At 33.8% G+C, this 26060-nt stretch overlaps 1 protein-coding gene across 5 annotated transcripts in view; it reads left to right on the top strand.

Moving 5' to 3' along the window:
* Window positions 1-26060, top strand: part of LOC106170904 (uncharacterized) — a 57054-nt gene that overhangs the window by 4698 nt on the left and 26296 nt on the right. For 2 of the 5 annotated variants that reach the window (XM_087015974.1, XM_087015972.1), the window contains exons 2-27: window positions 9435-9777; window positions 10291-10418; window positions 10975-11093; window positions 11391-11606; window positions 11865-11909; window positions 13029-13115; window positions 13468-13636; window positions 14178-14370; window positions 14702-14842; window positions 15079-15227; window positions 15540-15821; window positions 16179-16360; window positions 16596-16680; window positions 17060-17173; window positions 17387-17470; window positions 18427-18586; window positions 18900-19054; window positions 19439-19545; window positions 19846-19918; window positions 20280-20405; window positions 20867-21019; window positions 21451-21615; window positions 22003-22099; window positions 22368-22535; window positions 23534-23800; window positions 24207-24272. In XM_087015974.1, the coding sequence (XP_086872100.1) occupies window positions 9519-9777; window positions 10291-10418; window positions 10975-11093; window positions 11391-11606; window positions 11865-11909; window positions 13029-13115; window positions 13468-13636; window positions 14178-14370; window positions 14702-14842; window positions 15079-15227; window positions 15540-15821; window positions 16179-16360; window positions 16596-16680; window positions 17060-17173; window positions 17387-17470; window positions 18427-18586; window positions 18900-19054; window positions 19439-19545; window positions 19846-19918; window positions 20280-20405; window positions 20867-21019; window positions 21451-21615; window positions 22003-22099; window positions 22368-22535; window positions 23534-23800; window positions 24207-24272 (3790 nt within the window). In that variant the 5' untranslated portion in view covers window positions 9435-9518. Of the gene's footprint in view, window positions 1-8265; window positions 8738-9434; window positions 9778-10290; window positions 10419-10974; window positions 11094-11390; window positions 11607-11864; window positions 11910-13028; window positions 13116-13467; window positions 13637-14177; window positions 14371-14701; window positions 14843-15078; window positions 15228-15539; window positions 15822-16178; window positions 16361-16595; window positions 16681-17059; window positions 17174-17386; window positions 17471-18426; window positions 18587-18899; window positions 19055-19438; window positions 19546-19845; window positions 19919-20279; window positions 20406-20866; window positions 21020-21450; window positions 21616-22002; window positions 22100-22367; window positions 22536-23533; window positions 23801-24206; window positions 24273-26060 lie in introns of those variants that run through there. The other 3 variants (XM_087015973.1, XM_087015975.1, XM_087015976.1) reach the window with 3 other exon arrangements.

Genomic DNA, 26060 nt, shown 5'->3' with positions numbered 1-26060 from the left:
AAATTGGAGAGGGATATTTGTATGTGCAATGTGCCAGTATACTGGTGGAAATATAGGGAGGGGGTTTCTCCTTTTTCAACCATATTTTTATATCCCTATTCATGTTATTAACAACTTGGTCATATGGATCGACTTCTCAGAATATGACGAAAAAGGCTACATTTTAAACTTTTTAGTTGGCTGTCTACAATAAATATAGTTCAGTCTGAAAATACTAAAATGTCCAATTAACAAAATACTGCATGTTGCATCCTCATGATATTCATGAAGTTTCAAAGCATATTTATGCCTTTTGTTAGATTAATTGAGGATAGATTATCCTAACTTTTTGAAGTAGAATTCTGAAAAATGCTCCACTTGCAGTACTGCAATGCTAAGACCACTCATTTTTCCCCTGCAATTGATATCTGTACTTTTGTTAGGGATCACTTCATAAAAGACCCATTAAGTGTAGCTCATAAGATCAATGCCCATACAACTACATAAACTATTGTTGCATGGTAGCTGTTTGAATTTGATAGATTCATTCCCATGACATGGTTTTAATGTCGTACTTTTTGTCTCTTTTTGTGTGATCAATTGATTTGGCCAGCGTTCAGTGAAGATGGAAAAAGCATATATACATTGATTTGTCAGGACATTGCACTGGTGGCCATAGGCTACAGATATGTATACTTTATTATTATTATTATTATCATCGTATCATTTTGCATGATGATGTGTATTACATAGTCTATAACGTTATTTTTATACATATACTTATAGATCTACTATTTTTATTCATTCATCCTTTTAATTGTTTATTCATTTATCTATTTATTCATCACAGACATCAAAACATTTAAGAAAAACAGACAAAAAAGGATTATTTATTATTTAAAGACACAGAACAGGAAACATTTTTTACCTGCTGCAGTGGTCTGATAATGAATGTCACAATCATCGGAAGAGTAAATAATGAAATGGTACAGTGTACCGAGAGCAGTAATATGATAGCCATGAATTCCCATGTGAGAATCCTATTGATTTATTTTACCTACAGTAACATCACATACATCTCAAACACATGTTCTGTTGATAGGTTTTTTTTATATTTCTAGCATGTCAGTGAGTCCAGGAAATTGCTCTGTTGTATTTCCTTGCAACATTAATTGTCCAAGAGATTGCGTGCCTGTTTCTTTGAAAAAGTTGTGTCACCATTTAGCCAGTAGAAACAATTATTATTTATAGTTGCTAAAATTGAGATTGAACTGAAATTGTTTTCACATTTTTATTTGAAAATGAAATGAGGGGGTTGAGCAGCCTTTTGAATACTTGTAATTACAGCAGTTAGTATGCCAGTGAAGGAGGGTTTATTTATTTATTTATGTTGTTTTGTCTGTTTGACAGTGGATAAGAGGGCTCAAAATGTTTTTCACAAATTTTGACGAAACTTTCTGGTAGATTCAGAGGGAAAGAGACTGAATCCGGGATTCCTAATATCAGTAATCTCATTCAGTAATTGATGTTTTTCTTTATGGTCTGTGTTCTTTGAGTGGTCTTTTGTTTGGTTTGGTATATAGTTCAGCCGTGTTTTAAAAAGTGCACTCATGAGTATATGATTATCTTAAAGAGACATTGAATCAAATAATTATATATTTATAATACTCAAGTGTACTCTAAAACTGACAAAATTTAATGGAGTAGACCAGTAGTGCCCTGTTGATAAAAGAACCCTCTGAAGGCTTAGCAACTTATTATAAGAGAAAAGCATTTCCAACAGAATCAATTTCTACTTAGAAGAAAAGGGGGGTAAAATGAACAAAGAACAAACCTTCTTATGATATATTAATATTTGTTTGTTTCTACAACTCATTTACTTATACTGAAAAATTTTTGGTTTTGTATAAAAGATAAGATAAAATTTTGTGTGGTTTGAAAGATGTATTTAGTATTGGACCTACAAAAAATGAATATATTCATTCATAGAGAGGTGAAAATTGTAAATATACTGTAGACCTAAAGTACTAAGCACCTCTGTAATCAGTATTTCACCACACACAATCATTGATATTTTTCACTGAAATATCAGAATAGAAAAAGTACTACACTCAGATACAGATTTCGATCTGTTATTTTAAACAAGTCTCTCATGTTTATCTTAAATTGTCTGTTACCTTGTGGTAAATATTTGATCGTTAGGTCAGTGTCCAAGTGGCAACATCATATTCCACAATTACAGAGATGGCTTAGTTTGCCTTCTGCATTTCCATGTACTTTATTATTGAAGTGGAAACCAAATTGGATTTTAATCCCGCGGGAGTTGTTGGGTAGTTACTGGATCAGGCACTGCAAAACATATGCTAAGAGGGTAGAAAAGGGGGTCCACAGGCGCTTGTGTTAAAAATACTCCTTCACTGATAATTTTTATGTTTTAATGAGGTAATAAATGTTAAAATGAAGCAATTGTTAGTAGAAATTGACCAGGTTTCTGTGGGTCTTTTTTGTATAAAAACTTTTTATAAAGATTAATGTGAGACAGTTCAATTGCTTCATTGGCCATTTATTATAGAAAAACATGCTCTAATTGCAACTCAGTTTAAAAACTTGTTTTTATTTTCATTTTTCATTCAGCTTTCAAAGATTTCAAAATTTCTTTTTAAATGAATGAAGTCTTTAGTAGTCTGTGATACACAGAACTTAAAAAAATAGGAATTTTATCTTTGTTTAAATCATAAACCCCCTCCAAGTAATAATTAGACGTGGCCGTCAGTAATTCATTATTCATACTAATTTCTCACGAAAACTGTGCATTGGTTGCCAGGGGCAGCATGCATTTCCATCTCAAAATAAGAAAGGAAATTTACAAGACGATGTTTAACTATGGATTAATATCTGTTTAATTTAAGAAATTGTGGTCTTTCTGATTTCAATCAAGGTAAGTTTACATTTAATATAAATATATGTGATTAGATTTGAAGTGATGTTGTGCATTTAAGCATAGAAATAATTACAGAATATCAAGTGTAGAACCTAGCATCTTGCTTACCTTAGTATATATGGTATGCATATAAAAAACATGATCAAGAGAAAAGAAAGAATTTGTAGAAAATGGAAAATTTAATGAGAAGGTTAGAGATGTGAGACTTATTTGTTTGTGCCCTTTGGTTTTGAGAGAGAGGGAGAGACATAAGGGGGGGGGGGGTAGGTAGAGGTAAAAGAAGGGTTAGGGTGTGGGGGGGGGGAGGGGCAATAATGAAATAATAATTTAATAGAGCATTTAAACTATAATCCATCCATTTCCTTATATTTTTATCACAAGAATTTAGTACACTTGGACCGAGGCCTAAACAGAGGTGTCTATACACCTGCCTTTATAAGATTGCCCTATGTGTACAGCATGTGTACTTTCAAGTGGCATTTGAAACAAGTCAAAGGTGCAAGGCCTTTCAGAGTCAAAAACTGTGACCTCTTTTTGAAGTGGCGTCACAATTTTAAAGAAAACGTTTTGTTTATTTTCCCTTCATGTTAAAAAAGGTTTCATTTTCACACATACTTGCAAAGCTAACAATCCTCATATAACTATTGTGAGGTAAATTAAAGTAATGTATGCCCTGCAATAGGTGACTACTGAAACATTTTCAGAGTGTTACAAGAACGGTAGTTCATAGTGACTTAAGGAGCAACAAATTAGAAGGTCATGCTGGAAGAGATGCAGATTATACCCATACTAATAAGATGGCAACGGTAGCTTGCACACATATTGTAACACTATATGAACAACAAAGTGCCTGGCTTTGATAAGAACTGAATTTTGATATGGGCATATTGTATGCGATCTTTATTACAAGCAAAGACCTTGTTAAAGAACTAACTGTACACAAAAATAAAAACTACACATAAAAAGTCTCTTTTTTCTGTTTATTAAAAAAAATTTCTATGGATATTCATAGTGTTTGGCATAATGATAAACAATCTAAAATAAAAATAGGAATAATGTAAGTACTAAAAATTTAGCAGCCACATACTAGAAATCTGTCTGTTGTCATTCTGTTCAGTGGGTATGATGCAAAGGCATATTTTCCGTCTACAAACATGTTTTCTATCTAGAAACAGGCATGGCAAGAAAAAAAGAAAAAGAAAAAAGTATGATAGACCCAAATTCCCAGTGAAAACTGGTTAGTTATAGCAGGCCCTACCAAGATATTGCAGACCTAGATATTATTCTGAGATTTACATGTAACCAAGACTGTATTAATTACCAAGAATGTTCAACCAAAATTGCCAAAATTGGCCTGGAAAAAGTCGATTTATTCCCAGATTTAAGCTTTGTTTTTGGTATTGGGTTCTGATTGACTTGAAAAAAAGTTGGATAAATAATTACAGGCACGACTCTAATTAACATATATACTTGACATCTATTTTAACATCTTTTTATGATTTTAGTTTTACCTAGCTAGTACCAAACAAAGAAAATTTTGATGTGGAAATTGTTAAAACAGCTGTCTAAAATAATACAGTTAACAGGCAATTAATATACCATCACTGATAAGTAACAATTCCTAAGTTATAACATCTTCTTAACCCCGTTTATATACTGCTGTATGCAATATGCATGGTTCCTACAGTGAATTTACCAGATTTACTAGTAGTGGATATTATGAGCACATTCAGATAAGCAAATTCAAAGACCGTTTGCAGGCCCGAAACCAGCAATTTCAAAAGGGGGAGTTCTGAAAATGTGGACCTTTTACAATGAAATGGTGTACCTAAATCAAATTTTTCCAAGAATGAACCTTTTCCTGGCAAAAAAGTTCTTTCAACCCCGCCCCCCCAACCCCCCTGGCTATATATATATATATACTTGATTTGTTTAGGGATGATTCTTCTGCCTCTTTTTTATCCTGTATCTCTTTTGCCTAAAAAAATCTAGAATCTAGCTAAGAACATGCAGCTCCGTAGCATCATAGTATCATATTTGTCATTTATCAACTAGAAGAAATGGCAACGGTAGCTTGCACACATATTGTAACACTATATGAACAACAAAGTGCCTGGCTTTGATAAGAACTGAATTTTGATATGGGCATATTGTATGGGATCTTTATTACAAGCAAAGACCTTGTTAAAGAACTAACTGTACACAAAAATAAAAACTACACATAAAAAGTCTCTTTTTTCTGTTTATTAAAAAAAAATTCTATGGATATTCATAGTGTTTGGCATAATGATAAACAATCTAAAATAAGAATAGGAATAATGTAAGTACTAAAAATTTAGCAGCCACATGCTAGAAATCTGTCTGTTGTCATTCTGTTCAGTGGGTATGATGCAAAGGCATATTTTCCGTCTACAAACATGTTTTCTTTCTAAAAAACAGGCATGGCAAGAAAAAAAAAGGAAAAAGAAAAAAGTATGATACACCCAACTTCCCAGTGAAAACTGGTAACTTATAGCAGGCCCTACCAAGATATTGCAGACCTAGATATTATTCTGAAACATACATAAAACCAATTCTGTTTTACCAAGAATGTGAAACCAAAATTGCCAAAATTGGCCTGGAAAAAGTCGATTTATTCCCAGATTTAAGCTTTGTTTTTGGTAACACATTCTTGATGTAATCCATAGTATTTGGGCCGTGTGTGTAGGTTATTTATAATGGGTTCCTTGGCCAAATTCATTTGGACATGTCTATTTATTAGTTAAGAAAATAAAAACCCAGGAAGGAAACTAATTGATGAAAAATTATGTGCATAGAAGAGCGGTGAGAGTATTAGTAAGCTAGTAGATTTCATTCATGGCCCATTTGGGCCAATAAACGCATATTACAGTTGCCAGTCTACCTTCACTTTTGTTTGGTATTTGGTCAGCAGCCTGAATTTTTTGCCTCGACTAAACATCAACATATACACATATAGATGGCATGTGGTTACTAGTAACTCTGTTAATTTTTGCAAATGTTCACATTATCATTTTTAACCATCTGAGTACGAAATCTTCCATTTTCACATTTTGTTCTGATTTTGACACGTAAACAATATCCAAACATATTTTAATGCAGGTCACATTGACAACCTTATTGATAGTTTAGAAAAAGAAGGTAGGTTGGTTGGTTGGTAGGTCTAGAAACAAAACAGTTTGTGTATACCCCATCAGGCAAATGGATTAATGAAGTAGGTCTTATTTTATTGCTGTATCACACTCAGTTTAATTGGATTTGGAGTGCATGATAGTGCAATTGTGCTTGCATGCTTGATGTTGATAACAGCATAGTGCTTAATTGATTGGGACTTAGATTATATTAAAATCCTCATTTCCCTAGTGATGGCCACCTATCACAAGTGGATAGAGTTATTGTACTTGTTGCCAAACAGGATTAATCCAGAATAAATTCCTTTGGAGCACGATTCTCAGGTAGTTTCACCATACAAAATTCTGCATGAGGTCATGCATTCAACACATTCCCCTGTGATTCAGTTATCAGCTGGATATTGATATAGTACTAGCAATGTGCCAAACACTTAATAAAATCTAAACTAAATAAAATAAAAATTAGAATCAAGAATGAATACCTTTGGAGCATGATTCTGGTAACTTCTAGATTCTGCATGAAGTAATGCAAGTTGAAGAATGTGGGGTATATCGCCAGTACTGTAAGTTGCCTGTTAAAACTTCATTTCTGTGAGGGAAGATGGGTGTGGTCAGGTCAAGACAATAACTTATGTATGTATTTAATCCCCTGGGTCTGTAAAACATGCAAGGACTTAATTAATCCACAAATTGTACTCAGTTATGATTGATTATATTAAAGAACTTGGTAACCCAGCTCTTCAAAGTTTCCTTATGCTCTGGCTGTTATTATCAGAACTTGGCTTTGAGGTCACTCTGAAATCAGGGGTTTCCCTACCCTCTACCAGGGTGACAGATTGATTTTTCACAGATATTCAGTGTATTCACAGATATGTCTCCAGATAAATAGACGGTAATATTGGTCTGTTGTCAACTTAGTGATAGTCATTTGAAATACACAAAGAAAAATTGTCCATGGATGTGCATATCAGACAAAATTGATGACCAGAAAAAAATAACCTTAAAAACACATTCCTTAGTGATATGCCTCGATCAAGAAATAAGAATTGATCATTTTACTTTAATAGCTAGTTAATACAGAAGTAACTACATGGTAAAACTGCAGTAGTGAAGGATCAGAAAAAAAAAAACATTAGCAAAGCCAACATTTGTGTTAAGTATGATACATGAGCCTATAATACTTGTAATCTTCATTCCGAATAGCTTGTGAGGATGTGAAATTACTTATATTTCATGAGCAAACATTTTCATTGTGTCAAAAAGAAACATTATGGACTAAAAAAAGAGCATTAATGGCAGCTGAGTGTGTATGAGTATATGTATCTGTCCATAAAACATGATGCCGCTTATCTATGATGTCATGTAAAATAACAGCTTAAACTAACAAATTTGTAGGTTTTGTGGATAAAATGCGCATGAAACATGCTGCAGGGCAGTAGTGGGATAAAATCTTCTCAGAATTCCCAGGTAGTATTTTGCCATAAGGAGGTATACTTTTAGGAAGCCAGGTGATGGATCAATATATGGAGAATGAAAAATTGCATTATGTATACAGACATTGTTTATTTTTAATATCAATTTATATCAATAACTCTGTTGCTAGTGTTGGTACCTAAAAAGTAGCATAGGATTATCCTTGTATCATAAATGCTTAAAGCAAGGCTTTTTCTCAAAAAAAGTTTTTTTGTGTTAAAAAATCAGTCATGGTACCATTTAAGCTCATGATAATACTAAGTCCATATGTTTTAAGTTAACAAAACAGTAGATGATTATCTAGAAATGATGGCATAAATCAGTAGTGATGAAACAAAAAATGAATAAGGAAGAAGTGACCTCTAAAAAAAAGTCTGGACTGAAAATAAAAATCAAAACATTTGCATTACTTAATTACCAGCTGTAACATAATGAGGGAACACTTATTTTATTAAAAAATACAAATATCAAATTGTATATTAAAGTAAAAACTCCATCATATTTGGTAGTGTTTTGTCAGGAAGCATTATTTCACGCTTTGGTACTGTGAAACTTAATATTTTAACAAGATCAAGTGATTTTTGTTTAAAAAAAGCCTGAAAGGAAATAATTAATTAAGCGTAGACTGATCACAGAGGTTGAAAAATCGATATGGCTATTGGTTTTGTTTACAGTGTAGTCTATTAAGTTACTTTAAGTTATTAACTCAGCATCTTAGGTTATTCTGAAGTATTGTAGTAAAATATTGACTTATTTACAAACACAATGGCCAGACAAATCCATATCAGTTTCACATTAAAATATATATGAACAATCTCCCAATTGTTATGATTCTTGCAGCATTTAGGAAATTCTACTTAACCCACATTTAGGCCTAACATTCATTCAAATCAAGTTTGCTTTAATGTTAAAATCATTCTCGGTGTACAATCAAGCGTGTTAAATACTCATTCAAAGTCGCTTTCCTATTTGCATTGGGTCAACAATTGCTATTTGATAGACAGGTTCGTGACATAATAGCTAAGAGGCAGAGCAGGCTTTGTCCCTTGCAGGAACTGCTGAGACTAGTAGAGACTGGAGTAATGTAAATAAATACATTGTTGCCTAGCATACAAACAGTTGGCACAGACTCAATGGTAGAGGTAATATGGCCGCACGCTAGACGGCCGTAGGGGTGCTTCGAGAAGTTTTACAGGTAGGAAACTGGAGTTCGTGAAACTTATAGGATTAATGGCTTTTATGGTTAATTTATGGTGATTATTGTTACTGTGAAATGAAATGTGACTTTTAGGGTTGTCAGTGTCTTGTCTGATTATTGATCATTATGTAGTCACTGGATTAGTAGTATCACAACAGATGTGCAGATACAGTATTACTGTGCTGTATGCATTTTTGCCTCTATCTTACAATTATAAAGTACTTTCTAAATATTAAAAAGATTATAAAATTTGTATTGCAGTCATATGCTTAAACTTACTGCACGATATTTTGTTGGTAAACATTTAAGGTGTAGTACTGACAATCTTGTATAAGTATTATTATTCATCGTACAGTTGCATGTCACCTTTTACTAATGAAAAAGTGATAAAAATGATAAAAAATCTAGGCTCGCTTTAGCACATTGAATTTATCCAATTGCTAAACATATTCTAATATAACTAACAATAAAGTAATTGTTAAGTGTTAACCATTTCTTCCCAAATCTATCACAGATTTGGTTCAGATTTTAGATCTGCTAAAAAAGCAGCTGTTTATCTAAAAGAAATGTCATGGAGAGATTTCATATTTGAAGTCTCATAATGGATTTGATTTTTGTATAGACCTTCAAGTTAAAACCCTGGTACACGTGAATTTTGTATATATGTTAAAGACTATTACATTTCTGTCTGCAGGTACCAAGCACACTTAAAGCAGTAAAGCCAACAGCTGGATATATTAACAGATAAAAAAACTGTCGGAAATACTGTAAATTGACAATGGGGGCGGGTGCCTCAAAGGACGAAGTCGAAATCCCCACCAGCGCCTCCACAACCAGAGACCCAACCAACAGAGACAATAAAAGCAATGGAAGTGGTTCGGCGCACCCCTCGAAACCTTCCACCCCTGCGCCTCCCGCGTCTGCCAAGTCAGGGGCCAAGGGGACCTCAGGGAGGCCGGACTCAAAAGGATGGCAGAAAGTGCAGACGTACACACGTGCAATGTCAGGGATTACTGGGAAAAGATTCAGGACTCAAGGTAAGTGGTTTACGTCATGGAGTCAGAGTCTGGATATGACTACATGTAGTTATCCTCAGTACATTATTATTAGTCTAAGTGTAAATTTATGATTTCAAATATAAAGTAAATTAGTTTTTGGAAAATATATGTCTGATTTCTGCGATTTTTACTAGTTTGGCCACATTCAGAACAGCGGACTAACTAGTCCACTGGTCAAATATGGCTGACCCACGGGGAATCTATTCAGTGTTTATTAGCAGATTAGACTGCAAGCTTTTTAGTCGGTCGCCATATTTGGCCCGCAGACTAAATTTGCTATTCTGACTGCAGCCTTTGATTTCAATAGTAACTTTCAAAACATTATTTTAAAGGGTCTAATGTCAAATCTACTAGTTCAATGCCATGTAGTCTCTTCTGTTTTAATGTGGGTTGGCCAGATTTGATCCGGGATCTGTCAGTTCGCAGATCAGCTTTTTCTGAATGCCCTCTAATAATGCTAAGATAGTGAAAATTGAAAAACTCTTATTTTAGCCTTGGAACACAACAAGGTTCACATCACCAGGACAGGCTTCAGCCAGGCCAATGTCACCATAGAGGAAGGACAGGCAGTTCTCTGGACCTGGAATGAACCCGGAGGACCGGGATTTAATGTTACACAGGTGAGCAGTGGGCAAAGCTACATGTGACAGTATTACAAGGTAGTCATATGGTTTTTCAAACAAGATGCAATGCTTTGTTAAAAATTACCCCAAGTACTCCTGCCTTTTTTTTTCTTTTTTGTTAGTAGTACTCATATATTGGCCATAATGATAGTTTGAGGTCAATTGATTCTGTTCTTTCACTCTGTTCTGTTTCTGTATCAATTTAAACATGGTCATTAACTCTTCGTGCAGGTTGATTTTGTAATATGCCCTCTTCAGTTTTCAACTTCTGAACAAGAGCAATGATATAAAAGCAAAATTCAAATAAAAATGATAATAATATAAATGTAAGTGGATTAAAATGTGTTGTAGCTAAAAGCAGTTGGATAGTATAATAATGGAATTATCAAAGAAGACTATTAAAATAGTAAAAAAATAATAAAATAAAAATAAGAGAAAGATAAAAAAGTAACAAATGAAGTTAAAGAAAAAGTGACAAGTCATTTTAATAACTTCTCAGGGAAAGTTTCAGCATTTCTTCTTATTAAAAGAGATTGACTTTTCCCATCTCCAGGTTATCCACAATGGTGCAGAGTTTATACCCGTGAAGGGGGGTTTCACCAGCGGAGAAGTCACAAAGAGGGGACCCTTTGAACAAGTGTTCAACTTGGAGGGGGAATATAAGTTTGTAAGGTAAGTTGAATGGTCCCTGGCTAATAGATTACACCAAGAAAATTCAGAAATCTCTTTAAGTTCCAAAATTGTCATAATACGTCAGCAGAGAATTTCATCAGCTATGTTGTACACTTAAAGTTACAGTTAAAAAACTGAACTGAAAGACATTTGTATTGCCATAATAAAGATACATTATGACTCAGAATAATAATGGAAGGGTTATTGCACTTATTAGTTTAGCTGTCATATAATACATTATCTGTCCTTTATATCTGAACCCTAAAAATTAAATCCGTTGTCCACTTGACCTTCCAGTGCTGGCCTGAGGACCACTCCTCTGACCATCACGGTCAAGCCGAGGTCAGACTACCAGGCCGAAGTGACCGATGAGGGATTTATGCCAAAGATAATCAGGATCAATGAAGGCCGCACTGTAAAATGGAACTGGAAGACATGTAACATACCACACTCTGTTTGGGAAGTGAAATACTGTGCCAAACACTGTGCTTTCTCCAAAGTGGAGAAAACTGGGTAAGACGATTAGTTTATTCTTAAATGTTTTTTTTAATGAATTCTTAAGATCACAACTACCAGGTTTACTGTATGGATAATTTTTATTTATTAAATTTTCGTTGCACTGATTTGAAAAACGAAGACCTCTAAATTTTCATGTATAAATGTATATGTAGATGAAACCTTCTGTACTTATTACATGAAGTTTAATAATAATGAGAATAACAATAATAGTGATAATTTAGACTAATTCATTTCGCCTTGTTTCTCTTTTAGAAAAACATTGGCAGTTCCTACTGGCTCTTATAGGCAGGAATTCAGGTGAGACTTTGCTAATGAAAAACAGTAGTTTATGATTCTCTAGAGAAATTATGAAACTAGGCAGCCCCGACTTTAGAAAATTACAGAATATTAGAAGGTGTGTCTATTTATGCTGTCAATGCGTGGCATTCAGTTAAGCTAATTGCACTCAGCGAGAGTCCCTGCAGAGTTGGATCTATCTATTTAGACACTATGGGAATGGGGTTTTAGTAGTAATTAGGATGCAGAGGTCCAGTGAAGTAAATTACCCACCTGTCACAGAGAGACTTCAATCCTAGACAATTAATATTGATCTAATTGTGTTCACTGCCGTAACAGGCAGTCTGTTCTTCTCTGTGAATGGTTCTGCGTGGCAATTCAGAAAATCAGTCATTGTTGTTAATGGCGAAGAAGATGAATAATTAAAGCTGTGCTCACTTTCTTTGGGGAATGATGAACACCTGTGGTATTGTCTTGTCTGTCATAAGCCTCCTGATGCTGATGACTGCAGAAATAATTAAAGATTTATACAGTAGGATTAATGGGGCATGTCTCGAGGAAATGATATATTTTAGAAAACTATAGTCCATAGTCCATTGCCTTCCTTTCTTTTTGCCTTTCAAAAAAGGAAAAAAAAGAGACAAAGAAGATTAATACAGATCAATAGAAGTGTCACAGTTCTCTTTTTGATCTGTTGCTAATAATATATAATTCAGTGTAAAATTAATAGCGCATGCCAAGAGCATCTATAGTTTCAATGCCTGTTCCTCCATTCCACCCACCTCCACTGCCTTGCTTCAATATTGCATTTTACCCAGAATTTCTAAATATCCCTATGTTAATTTTCCTCTATATATATATATATATATATATATATATATATATATATATATAGGAAAATTAACATAGGGATATATATATATATATATATATATATATATATATATATATATATATATATATATATATATATATATATAGGAAAATTAACAGGGATATTTAGAAATTCTGGGTAAAATGCAATATATATATATATATATATATATATATATATATATATATATATATATATATATTTTTTTTTTTTTTAATTCATGAATGAAGACAAAAAACAAATTTTTGTTTTGTTCCATGTTTCAGGCATCCAGGGTTGTATTATTTCCAGACCCAGGGAGCATCTCTTGGGGAGCATCACTTGTGTGTTGTACATGTCAAACAATCACAGAGGTAAGTTTAGTATTGAAAATTCACAATATATATATTTTTGCATAGGACCTAACCATTGAAAAGCTGATTACTTAAAACAGAAAAATTGACCAAATGAGCAAGCATTCATCGCTGATGAAGTATAACTTGAAGTATTTTATCTTACTCATTTTATACCAACCACCCATGAATAATCCTTTCTAATGTAGATCTATTATTAGGTCTAACTGATCGTTTTTTTTCAAAGTAAAAACTTCAATTATTTTATAGTTTATATTACATACAAGCAATATCAAAGATAAAGTTTCAGTTTCGGCTTAAAATCTGTACATTACCTTATTAAATACTCACTTAATATGTCATACATTTCCAGAGATCACAAAGTAGAAATCCTGGACAGGACCTTCAGCCCCATGATCTTGATGATCGACGAGGGGGACAGGGTGTGGTTCCACTGGGACAAGTTTAAGTGCAAGAAACTGCATGCTCCCTATCAGATAGAGGAGCCCAGTATAGACCAAAGACCGGATGAAGATTACAAAGTAAGCACACTGAAAACAAAATATTTTGTAGGCTAAATTTCGTATCAGTGATGCTGTAAGGATTTTAGGTGTGTCATTGGATGGAAAAATTATTATCCTAGATTAGCGTGCTGCTCTAACTAGGAAGTTGCCTTTGGACGCATGTGTATAATATATTTACAGAATTTCTCTTTTCTGTTGAGAAAAAGAAACAACTTTTATTATGATAATCTTCAAAACAAAATAATTTCAATTCTCATTGTCTTCCCTTTTTGATGTCAGTTATAATTTAGTTGGGTGCTATAGTATTGTTTTACCTTGGTGCCTGTATAACAGATATGTAATAGATATGTGCCATTTTTTCATATAGAAACATAAGATCATCATTATCATCATCATTGTCCTTCGCCCTTGGACAGATTGTGAGCAGCAGCAGCAACATGTTTTGACCAGAGTTGTTTCTCTCTCATTATTGGAAGGATCTCAATAGTTTGCAAACCAGTACCATTTATGAATGATACTGGAATGATACATTAGATAACTGTATTATTATTTTTTCCAGGCTGCTAAGGACGGTTTCTTCTGGCTCAACCCCAGCAGGGCAGGGTTAATGGCATGCGAGTTCCCAGAGACGGGGATTTTTTTCTTCTCTGACAGAAATACAGAGATGGCTGCCGAGTATGTGGGCACCATCATAGTCAGACCTAAACAGAGGGAACACTTTGTGGAGGTCACGCCTGATGGTTTTTACCCAGGTATGCAGATATGATTTTACATGTTAGACAGTTGTTTAAGGTGATATCATATCATGTAAAGGTTTTATTGTAGAATATGAAACAATTCCGTAAAATTTGCTGCTTCCTGTTGAATACAATTGATGACAAGAAAAAAAAGGATGAAAAGAAAAATATTTTATTTCTTATTATGTTTTCTAATTTAAATACATAAAAAAATGTCATAATTGAAAATTATTGTTTTCAAAAACGGACGCATTAAGTTCAAAATATTACATGTATTTCTATATGTGTTACTTTCTACAGAAATACATCCTTATCGAATTAAAGTGAGTTTGTTCTAAACCTTCAGACCTACTGATCACAAGAACTGGTGACCGTATATGGTGGCACTGGCAGATGGCAGACATGGTGCACCCTTTCAGTATCGTAGAGCTGGAGAAGTGTATTACACCACCTAATGAGCCTCATCCGAATGATTTGGATTGCCAAAGTAAGTAGAATTTTGTAGAAAAAAATCATCAACCCTTGAAATAAGTTGATGAAACTCGCAGAAAGGGAAAGGAAATGGATCTGACTTGTTCTTTTGTGTCATTTAATTTAGAAAATCAACATCTCTAAACACAGTTTAATTGCATAATTTTTTAAAGTCTATATATTATCGCTCATATTACACCCAATATTCTTCAAATATTTCTGTGACATTCAACACTGTGTATTATTTTCCAGACAAATGCAAGAAACTAGATGACTTGTTCACCAAGGTTTGCAGTTTTGTGCAGACAAACACAATACAGCTCAACTCCATAGGTGTACAGCATTACCGCATCTCTGATAGCGAGCAGACGTTTTCTGTTGTAACCAATCCTGGACCAAGGGTAAGATAATATAATATTTGTTTGGTTGAGACATGTGCATACATAGAATTTATCTTTGTTTGATTTGATATGTTTGTCTTTGTATCTGTTATCCCTGTATATTGCTTGTCGCTTATTTACCCTTATCCCTTTGCATTACCTATCCCTATGTATCTCTCAATCCTTTGGATCACTTGTTTCTCTGTAGAAAGTATAAAGTAATCCAATTCTAATAATTGTAAAAAAAAAATGCAAAAATTAATAAATAATTCATTAAAAAAATTAAAAAGACTTCTTTGAATAAAATAATTGTGCCATTTGTCTTTTTTTTAGAATCACACAATTCAAGTCTTAGACAACAAATTTGACAAAATGGTCCTGACGGTCCACCCATTTGACCGCGTCTGGTGGGTGTGGCAGACAGGCAAAAAGCAACACAACATCATCCAAGTGACCCACACTGGTCAGCCTCTGAAGGGGGGCTTCTGTAGTGGACATGCCCGCGACTGCCCATCTGCTTATGTTTACCAGTTTAAAGAGCCTGGTGTGTACTACTATGTCAGTAGCAACATTGCTGATGTATTTGGTGCTGTTATTGTGTCTTCACAACCAAGGGTAAGTTAGCAATTTGCACTGAATAACAGGTTTTTTTTGTAGATCAAGTAAAAGAATAAAATCAATCAAGGGTGACTTATAATTCTTAGAGAGATCTTTGATGCAAGCTCATTGATGGCAAAGAGAGAAGTTCGAGGCTACTGTTTACCTCCTTTTTAAGTTTTAAAGCAACTGCATATGTGCATGGTTATGTACATTGGTAGGTTCATGTTTTTATGAAGTGTAAATTTTAAAGAGCATTTTCAGCTGATGAAAAAGATTGAATTTCAATGAGCAGAAAATTAGGGCTTTTTCTTTTTTTTTTTTGTTTGTTTGATTGTTTTGTTCTATATTTTAAATGCTTCAAATCCAATTTAGGTGCGACAAGTCCAAGTGAGCAACTCGGCCATTAACCCCGACCCTATGACCATCTCTCCATATGACATCGTCTGCTGGGTCTTCAGCAAGGGATTCAAGTCACATGACATCCACGAGGTTAAGAATGCAGACGACGTCATTGTTGCAAAAGGTCGGGAGGATAAAATGCAATTGATTCCAAGGTATGTCTGCCTGTTTGCATTGTTTTGCTAAAGTTATAATAGTCTGTTTTTTTCTTGATGATTAAACTATTATAATGTAATGAAAATCTTATGATTTTTGTCTCATTTAATGTACATAACAGTAAAGGAAAAAACAAAACAAAACAAAAAAAACATTTTGAAGAAGAGACATTTTTCTTTGAAATATATATCATGTACTTTTGTAATGACATTATTTTGTTTGGTTCCACTTTAGGCCAGCTATGAACAAAGTCTTCGTCACAATGGGAGTGCACCATTTCTACAGCAAGTCATTTGCAAAGAGAGCCAAATCAGAATCTGTAAGTTTTTATTACACAGGCAAAGGGTTTTATGTAATTTTTATCAGTTAACCATGCACATAAAAATACCACTTTCATACTCTAAAATAATCTCAATAAACAAGATCTGATTTAAATTTAGTTCCAGACAAGCACTCAATCCATATAAGAAGTCTGTACAATTAACAGTAGTTTGTTATTATTTTTTACTGATTTTACCAATTTTTGTACTTGCTTCATGCACCAGTAACAGCTATGAAAAGTAAGGCATTTGTTTTGAAGGCTGTCATAGCCTATATTATCAGGTTAATGTTAAATTCTAAAAAAGAAAAAAAAATCACTGAAGAACCTTGACATTTTCTGAGTGTGTCATTTCAGTGTCTACTATTTCTTTTAACAGGGCAAGAAGGAAGAGGACAGGCTGAGCAGTATCCTGGTGGACGAAAGCAGTGATAGTGCTATTGTCAGACTGGACAAACGTGGCTTCCATCCTAACTCTATAGCAATACCTCAAGTATGTTTGTCAAAATGAATGTACATGATTCAAATTTTAATTTTTGAACAACAATAATCATATTTTAATGAATGAAAATTTATATTCAGTGAAAAATTAATTTAAATGCCCCTTTATTATTTTGTAATTAGAGTAGTGACTTACAACTCAGTTTTTTGCTCAGAAATGTAATTTGCAATAGTTTTATAGCAATTTATATTTTGTCCTTTTCAGGGCCACAGTATCTTGTGGACGTGGAAGGATGCAGAGGAGGAAGAGGAACACAACATCATCCATGTAAACCCTCCAGACAGTGATGTAAGTGACAGTTTTTCTCTTCTAACTTGTCACATATTGCCTGTGGAAGTGGGTTGACCTATTTTGTTTGTTAATTGTTATTACTATTATTATATTGCTGTTATATTATTCTGATTGTGATTCATAATAATGCCTTATAATTTTTGATTATTGATTTTCACACTGTCATAGCAGATTAGATTGTTCATAAAATGTTTTGGGTATTTTTGGTTGACTGGCCTTTGAAACAGTTTTTTATGTTTTTTTAAACAATTGTTTAATATTAAATAATTAACAGTTTGACCCATCTTATCTGTATTCATTTAGCCCAACAAGATTATAAGCCTTCACCATACGAGGATAACGATAGAGGTTCTTTTTTTTTCTTTTGATGTTTTTTTAGCCAAAATATTGATGTTTTATTCAGCATCTTTCATGTATTTTTGGGAGGGAAGTCATTTTATTTTAGGCTATTTACTTTTCATATTTCAAATATATTCTGATATAATAACTGGTTAAACAAAGAATTTTCTTTTATCCACATTTTTGTTGCTTATCAGATTTTTTTATAAGCAACAACTTACCTCAAGCACATTATTTCCTGCCTTTTCTGCTTTAATATAAATTTGATGGTGAGCTGAAAAAAATGAATAGACAGATCTTGGTGCTTACTTGTAAATGGGGACTCTCTTCTCCAAGTCTGACTAACCTCACAAAAAAGGAAAACTTCACTTTTAGATTACTAAAATCTTTTCTCCAGCAGTGTCAAATATTGATGTTTTATCTCTTAGTATGTGTATAATATTTTTTGCATGTTAGATTTTGCGTCATGACATAATCACAGTTATCTTTCAAATGTTTGTTTTGAAAAAGTGTTACTTTATAGATTAATGTTTTAACTACAAAAAGTAATATATATATATATATATATCTCAAAGTATTCAATCATAATGCTTGTAACATTCTTTCTTCCTCAGAGCCCACTCAGTGTAATACATGGAACTAAGTCATTCAACAGTGGGCGCCCTGTGAAAAAGAACAGTTTTCTGTACACATTTGACAATGCTGGGACATTCTGTGTGGCTTCTCAGGGTGCACCAGGATTTGCTGGGGTTATCAGGGTGCTACAGTCGGATGGTAAGTGTGGAACTATGAAAAGAGAGAGAGAGAGAGAAGTGACAGAAAAAGAGAAATGGGAGAGAGAGTGAGAGAAAAAAAGTGACACAGATTGAGAAATGAGAGAGAGAGAGAGAGAGAGCAAGAGAAAGATGACATTGTACTCAAACTCTGAAACATAGTACATTCAGTCTGGGATCCAGCTTTACAGCTTGTTGAATTTTTGACCGTAATCCTGAAGCAACTACATGTATTGTTTATTAAAATATCTATATATATATGAATTTTAAAAACACACATATGAGGTGCTAAAGTTAAACTTGTGATAATTTAGCTGACAGATGCGATCCTCCCCACATCACCTCAGGCGGAGAAGGCGGCCATATTGAAAAGTTTCACAAGTTGCAGCTGGCCAGTAACTCGGCTAGTGCTAAAATATATTACACCACTGACGGGACTTCACCACTACCTCATAACAAGGCATCAAAGGTAAGCTGTAATAATAATAATAATAATAATAATAATAATAATAATAATAATAATAATAATAATAAATTGACAGTATGTAATAATTCCAAAAGAACTGTACATGTATTTTCAATTGAATGCACAATTACAAAAAGAATCTCTGAGACATTCCGATTGTTTTCTTAAGTTTACATGTAATACATGTTCCCTTCATATTCATATTCAGATTTTAAAGAATGCACTTTTTATAGAGTGCACTGTTTCTTGATTATAATTGCATTTTTCAAAGTTCATTTTGAACTCATGTAGATCATGGTAAAGCATATAAAATGGTCTATTAAGATTTCATGATTACTTAATAAATTATATGATATATTAACATGTCTTTTTTGTCTATGTTTCCAGTTGTACAATCCAGAGAAGGGTGTATCTATGAAGGATGCTGGTCTAATGTTTCTCAGAGCTGTGGCAGTCAGTGATGATATGCTGCCCAGTGAAATCTATACTTCAAGGTAAGAAAGTGGATAAGATGTTTTCTCACTTACAAGAGTAGCATGCTGAATATATGTGTGTGTGTGTGTGTGTGTGTGTGTGTGTGTGTGTGTGTGTGTGTGTGTGTGTGTGTGTGTGTGTGTGTGTGGTAAGATTTTATTTAAAAAAATAAAAGATATAAATAGAAATTATCTTTGTGAAATTTAAAGATTATCAGTTATTGTTGTTATTTAAAGGCAATTTCCCTATATTTCTGTGCATACTTGGATAAGTCCTGCTTTAAATTATCACATTATGTTATGTTATGTTATTGTCTGCAGGAGGTTCTGGGTGTTGTCACAAGAGGTCTCTGGAGGCGAGGAATCAGACAGCGACACAGAGCTCCCAGATGTGGTATGTACTTGTATAAATGTTTCTGGTCACTGCCATCCTAGGATACTGGTTGCTACTTTGTTCACTGGAATACTTTTGAATTGTTTTGGCCTGAAAGTGCACGCCAGCAGGATCTCTGTATTGTACTGTGTGTAATGGATTTAACAGAGATTTAGGAGTTTGTCTGAAAATGATCACTTTTCTTTTAAAAGAAGAAATGGCATCGTGATATTTTCTTTTATCTTAAAATTACCAATGATATTTTGGAAGTTAAAACTTGCCTATTTGCAATAGGCATATTCACCACTCATCGCATATTTTCATAAAATTTGAATATATCTTCAGTAGCTTTTCACAAGTTACATATTATTTGGTTTTACAGAGGAAATTTCAGCTGTGGAACACATGCAACCCGTCTATCAAGGGCTGCTTCACAGGCCCCGGGACAATGGAGGTGTTCTGGGAGAAACCAGAGGAGGAGGCTGTGGAGCTCATCAGGGGGTATCAGGTATGGTATTTATTCATAAATTTCACACACATTTTTTCAAAATTTATGATAAATTTATTTTGAAATTACTCACAAAAAAGATATGGTATTTTTCATTATTTTTGCACACCTTTTTTTCAAAATTTAGAATAAATATTATTTTGAAATTACTCGCAAAGAAAAAGTGTTCCTGGAGAAATTATAGGATAAGGCTGTAGATTTCAATAAAGGATGTTAGGAGCAGTGACCACCTTTAAATAAACATACTTCACTTTTTTCAGAAGTTGTTTTTGAAGCTTTATCATTTAATTTATTGATTACTCACAAATGAAGCATTATGAAAGAGCCTAGTTCAAAGAAGGGGACAAAAAAAAAATTCAATGTAGCTTTAACCACGACTTGACGTGACTTCAACCATGACCATGAAGAAGTTTAAAAATATTTTTCTTATTGACTAATTTTTTCTCCCTTCTTAATTCTAGATCCTATTCAATGGAGTCTCATACTGTGAGGTGTTTCCCCCTGTTCACAGTAGTGTCAGTGTGGCTGGTCTAGCAGGAGGAAGAAGCTATGAAATCACACTGGAGGTTTACCCCAAGGATCCCATGTTTCTACCACACAGATCAGAGCCTCTAGTAAGTGGTATAGAAATAAAATATAATAGGCTGGTATTAACAGACAACAACAATAATAATAATAATATTAATAATAATAGCTCTTTTGAGCTACCTATGGTACAAAGAATTGCAGCATTAATTTTGCCAATTGTCTGTACTACGTTTTTTTTTTTTTTTTTTTTTTTTTTTTTTTGCCAATGGAATACAAGAATTATACGTAATCATAATACTCTTAGAAAAGTTTTCAATTAAAAATTCTGAGCTGACCTATGCCATGATATCAGAATGATTTTTTTATAGCATTTGTGTACATTAAAAAAAAATGTTTTTGCATGTTGTTATCCCGTTACTGTTCCTATACCAGCTGGTGGTACATACCCAGGAGGTGTCTATTCCTCTCTAACCCTCTGGACAATTGACATAATTTCTTCATTTAATCTTTTTCCCAGATCATGAACTGCCCAGTGACCACAGAGATGGGTGGTCCAGTGATCTCTTTGGAGATGACCACTAACAGGGACTCCATGGCAATAGTGTGGCGGTCAATCTCTACTGCCCATCAGCACATTTCTGGCTACATGGTGTACCTCAATGGGCAGCAGTGTGGTAGCAAGGTGAGGGCACTTGGTTGATGTGGTCAACCTTATTAATATGTTTTGTTGTGTTACATGTAGCTTTATGGTATGTTGTGTACATATGGCATTATTTTATACCATACCATACCACATTATACAATACCATACCACCATGCCATGTGATACCATACCATATACCAGATAGTCTTCAAACATATGACTTATAATTCATAATAAGTTCTCATTTTCAAACATTTACTGAAAATTATGATACGGTTAAACTTTTTCTCTCACTTACGTACACAAATAAAAAATTCAATAAAAATTGTTATAATTGGAATCATTGCATTGCGACAGAGTCCAACCAGAATAATTGTCTTATTCCATTACAAAACAGTCCAATTAAAAGCCTTGTCTTATTTCCAGGTTGTCCCCAGCAAAGACAGCAACAGGTGTAAAGTTGTCATTGATGGCTGTCGTCTGGATGTCATATACAAAGTGGTGGTAGCTGCCTTACCTTCAGGTTAGTTTGTCAGTTAAGGTTGTATTTACTTAAACTTTTTATATCAAGGCCAATGTTATGAAATCAGAAGTGTTGAGCAGTCTGCATCCAATTGATTGCAAGAGAGTAACACAGTGACACACAGCAGGAATTGATAATCAAATGAAAATTAGATAACACAGGATTGCATGAAATGAATTTGATTGTTTTCACATGAATTATTGTGGGAATTATGGACAGTGAAAGAATTTTATAGAAATTCTCTAAAAAAATTTCTACATTACTATAGATGGCAGCAAATTAAAGCCCAAGATGTCCAATCAGCTGGAGGTGTCTCTGCCACTGGATAACGCCAGCGTGGTCTTGCCCGAGCCTCAGTTTAGATCCGAGGACGAGGATATATACAAGGAATACATCGAAGTCCGCGAAGGATCTGGTTACTTGGCCCGAGGAGAAGGTAGGATTTTGAGATTTTTGAACCTTTGTCAAGTATGTGATTGTGCTGTTAATTATATTGCACTTTGCAGTTTTCTTGATTGGGGCAGATTGCTGAAATAACGAAAAGTCAGGCATGGCTTAAATGTGTTGTTCTTTTTTTTATGCTTTGTACGACTTGAAAAGAGAACCTCAGTAACTAATTGAAGATCATAGCAAACTGCAAAATCACATTTTACAGTGCAACAATCTACTGCATTTGCTTCACTCACATATTTAAAGATAATCTCTTGAAAGGGAAGATTTTAGTGCTTGCATTAACATATGAAGCTGACTTGCTTGCTTATGCTTTTTTAACATTGCTTGTCTAAGAATATGAAGTTGATATTATGGTGCTTTACACTTGCTGCATTTAACAATCACAGAATTAATAATAAGATATAAGGTAAATGGAGATCCTTAATACAGGCTGCGAGATAAATTATATATCAGCATGATTTTTGCATGCTTTGGTTTCTTCTTATTTTGTTGGTAGTTGTTAGAAAGATTTGCAGATAGTTCTAGAAAAGTAATGCGCCTCATCACTGATTTCAAATTTACAACTCATTTGAAGATCCCCTCCTTTTGCCTGAAATAGCATCCCCCTATGTTTATTTTGTGTATGCTCAATATCTGTTGTGACCTCCTGAATTAAATTAGTAAGAACACTTTATTTTAATCCCAAATATTGAAACTCATGCTCCTAACAAGTTACACATGCATGTATTTGCATAGTCTTATCCTTTTACTATGAATGATTATTTCCAAATAATTTTCCTGTTATCTTATTATTATTCGCTATAGTGGGTACCCTATTATTAACCCTTTGGTACTCATCTGAACTATCTGTGCCTATCATTTGAAACTGCATGAAAGCATGTGGGTGTAGTGAGGGTTAACAACACTTTGCCATCTTTAAGTTTTGACATGCTTTTACTTTCACTTTTGCACTTACAAGAGTCACTTTCACTTTAATGCTAGACGAGAAAAAGCACCAAAAAGGCAATGCTTCTGCACATCGTTCACGGCCCATTTCTCCGACTGTGGCCTCTTATAACACACCTGCACATTTCACTGCTGTGGATATCATATATCCCGATATGCCAGCCAATAGGGATAGTGGGATTGCATCACCTGATTGCAGTTCAGCCAATCATGACCCACCACTGCTTAAATCAGCTGACCTTGAATTGACCAATAATCTTGCAGGGAAACTTGAGGAAGGAGAAACAGATGAATTGCAAGGAGGTAGCTTTTTTTATTCAAGGCCCTGCTTTTTGCTTCATTTCATGTAGTATTTTTCTGACTAAAATTTAAACTCTATAGTTTCACAAATGCTTCTAGAATTTCATGGTCCCCTTCAAAATTATTTTGTGACTTTACCAAACTTTTTTTCTCAATTGAATCTCTTTCAATACACATTTGTTTTAATTCTTTATATTCAATGTTAACAATTACTAATCAACACATTTTAAACACATTTTTCATGGGTTTTGATGATCCAAGGTGCCGAATAACTGAAGAAAGTAATGGAAAGTTAGATTACATACTATTAGCTTAAGATGAAATATAAAGGCTGGGTTTTGGGAAAAAAATATTTTCCAATATTTGCTTGTGTTTTAGAAGAATTTAGAGTTTCACATTTTTATTGTAGCACATGAAATTGAAGAAGAGGAAGAGGAATATGACCAAACTGCGATTTTAGAGCCAAGAGAAAGAGGTAAGACAGTGACCAGCATAATCAGGACTTTTTTAATTGAAATGCATTGAGACTTGGCAGAGAGTAAGAATTTTTTTGTAACCAAATATACCACTGCCAAGGCTTCAGATTTATAAAAGTTAAAGCATTGCTTTTGCAACCTGAAAGTGAATTTGAGTAAGTTTGTTCATATTGATTAGTTCAGTGGCAATTATTTTTGAAGAAAACAGCTTTTGGTGTTTATCTTCATCAGTACATTGTTGAAATTGAAAAATGTTGATTTTGGTAGTATAGGAAAAATTCTGGTTTTATTGTTTGAGTAAAAATATTTCTTATTTTCATACTGAGATGTCAAAATTATAAACAAAATTTTCACATTTTAACTGTTAGTAAAATGGTGAAAAAAATAGATAGCCATTGATTGCATCAGTTAATTACTGGATCCCCTTTTCAAATATTTTAAATTTTTTTTACTTGCTGCTTGTTCTCTGTGCTACAACAGCACGCAGACAATGGGGAATGCTGAAAAAACACACCAGCCAAACAGGAACAGCAATGAGCTGGTTTGCCGCTGGCAAAAATCGCAGACAACAAAATGAACAAATGGCCCTCCTTAAGAAAAAATCCAAATTTGCCCAAATGCGCCAAGTTATCACAAATGTCAACTCTTTGTCATCTACGTTGAAAAATATGCAATCTTTAAACAAGGTTGGTGGGTCAGCGGCACTTTCTGCTGCCCTGTCTCCAGTTAGCCAAAATGACAACAAAGGAAAAACTCCAGCTCTTGCTGATTTCTTGAAAAAGTTACAGTCCAATGCACCCAAATATGAAACAGACCAAGGTGACTATTACCCTGCCAATGATAAAGCATTAGTTGACTCTGTTCAACAAGGAAATGTGCTTCTAAAAGCAGCTCAAGGTGGCAGAACTGTTTCTAATTTTGGGAAAGGTAACCGAAGCTCAAGACACACCTTTCTATTCAAGTTTTAGGCACAAATGTGATTCACAGTTATGTTCAGTTTTGAGCCATACCTGTAATTTGTTTTTCTTCTCTTCACACAGTGAGCCTTTTATCTGGCAGCGTTGGGATTTTTTGAGTTTTTGCATAATTAAATTCATTTCATTGTAGCCTGTTTAAAAATCATACCTAGTTTTCTGATAGTGAATTTTAAGATCAAATTCTAGCATGTTTTGGTGTTTTTTTTTTTTTTTTGCTGATTTTATATTTTTCGGTGCACATTATTAAAGAGGGAATTTCTAGGTATTCACTCTATTAGAAATCTGCATGCGTAGTGCAGTTGAAATGTTTTTTTGCATGCATCGGGTCTGAATGATAATTGATTTCTCATTTGGGAATCCATTATTGCCATGGAACTGATTTAGTACAACGTAATTGAAATTGAATTGAAGGAACCCCTTGGTGGAAGTCACTGCTATGGCTACATATATGTGCTTGATTTCTCCTGGGAATTCAGAGCACCTCCCAACAGTGAGAGCAGTTAATTTCTGACCTCTCATTTCCATTTGTTAAAGTGAAGGATTTTTGGTGCAATATTCATTTATCATTATCATCATTATAAAAATTATTATAATTGTATTTTCACAGTTTGCTTATGTATCAATATATTCCACATTTCTGTTGAATGCCACAACTTTTGGTTCAAAAGCACAATTCATTTTAAGACTTCTTATTATTTCAAAATTGTAAAGACAACTTTAAAATAAATCATAAAAGTTGTTTAAGAATAATTTATGTAATAAAATACATTTTTACTAGTAAGGTATAATTAAATTTTCATGATATCAATA

This window comes from Lingula anatina, chromosome 6, assembly GCF_051362555.1.
Source record: "Lingula anatina isolate TDL-2025a chromosome 6, LinAna3.0, whole genome shotgun sequence".
Classification (NCBI taxonomy): Eukaryota; Metazoa; Brachiopoda; class Lingulata; order Lingulida; family Lingulidae; genus Lingula; species Lingula anatina.
Note: the sequence above shows the minus strand (reverse complement) of the source record. Positions and strands in the feature narration are given on the sequence as shown.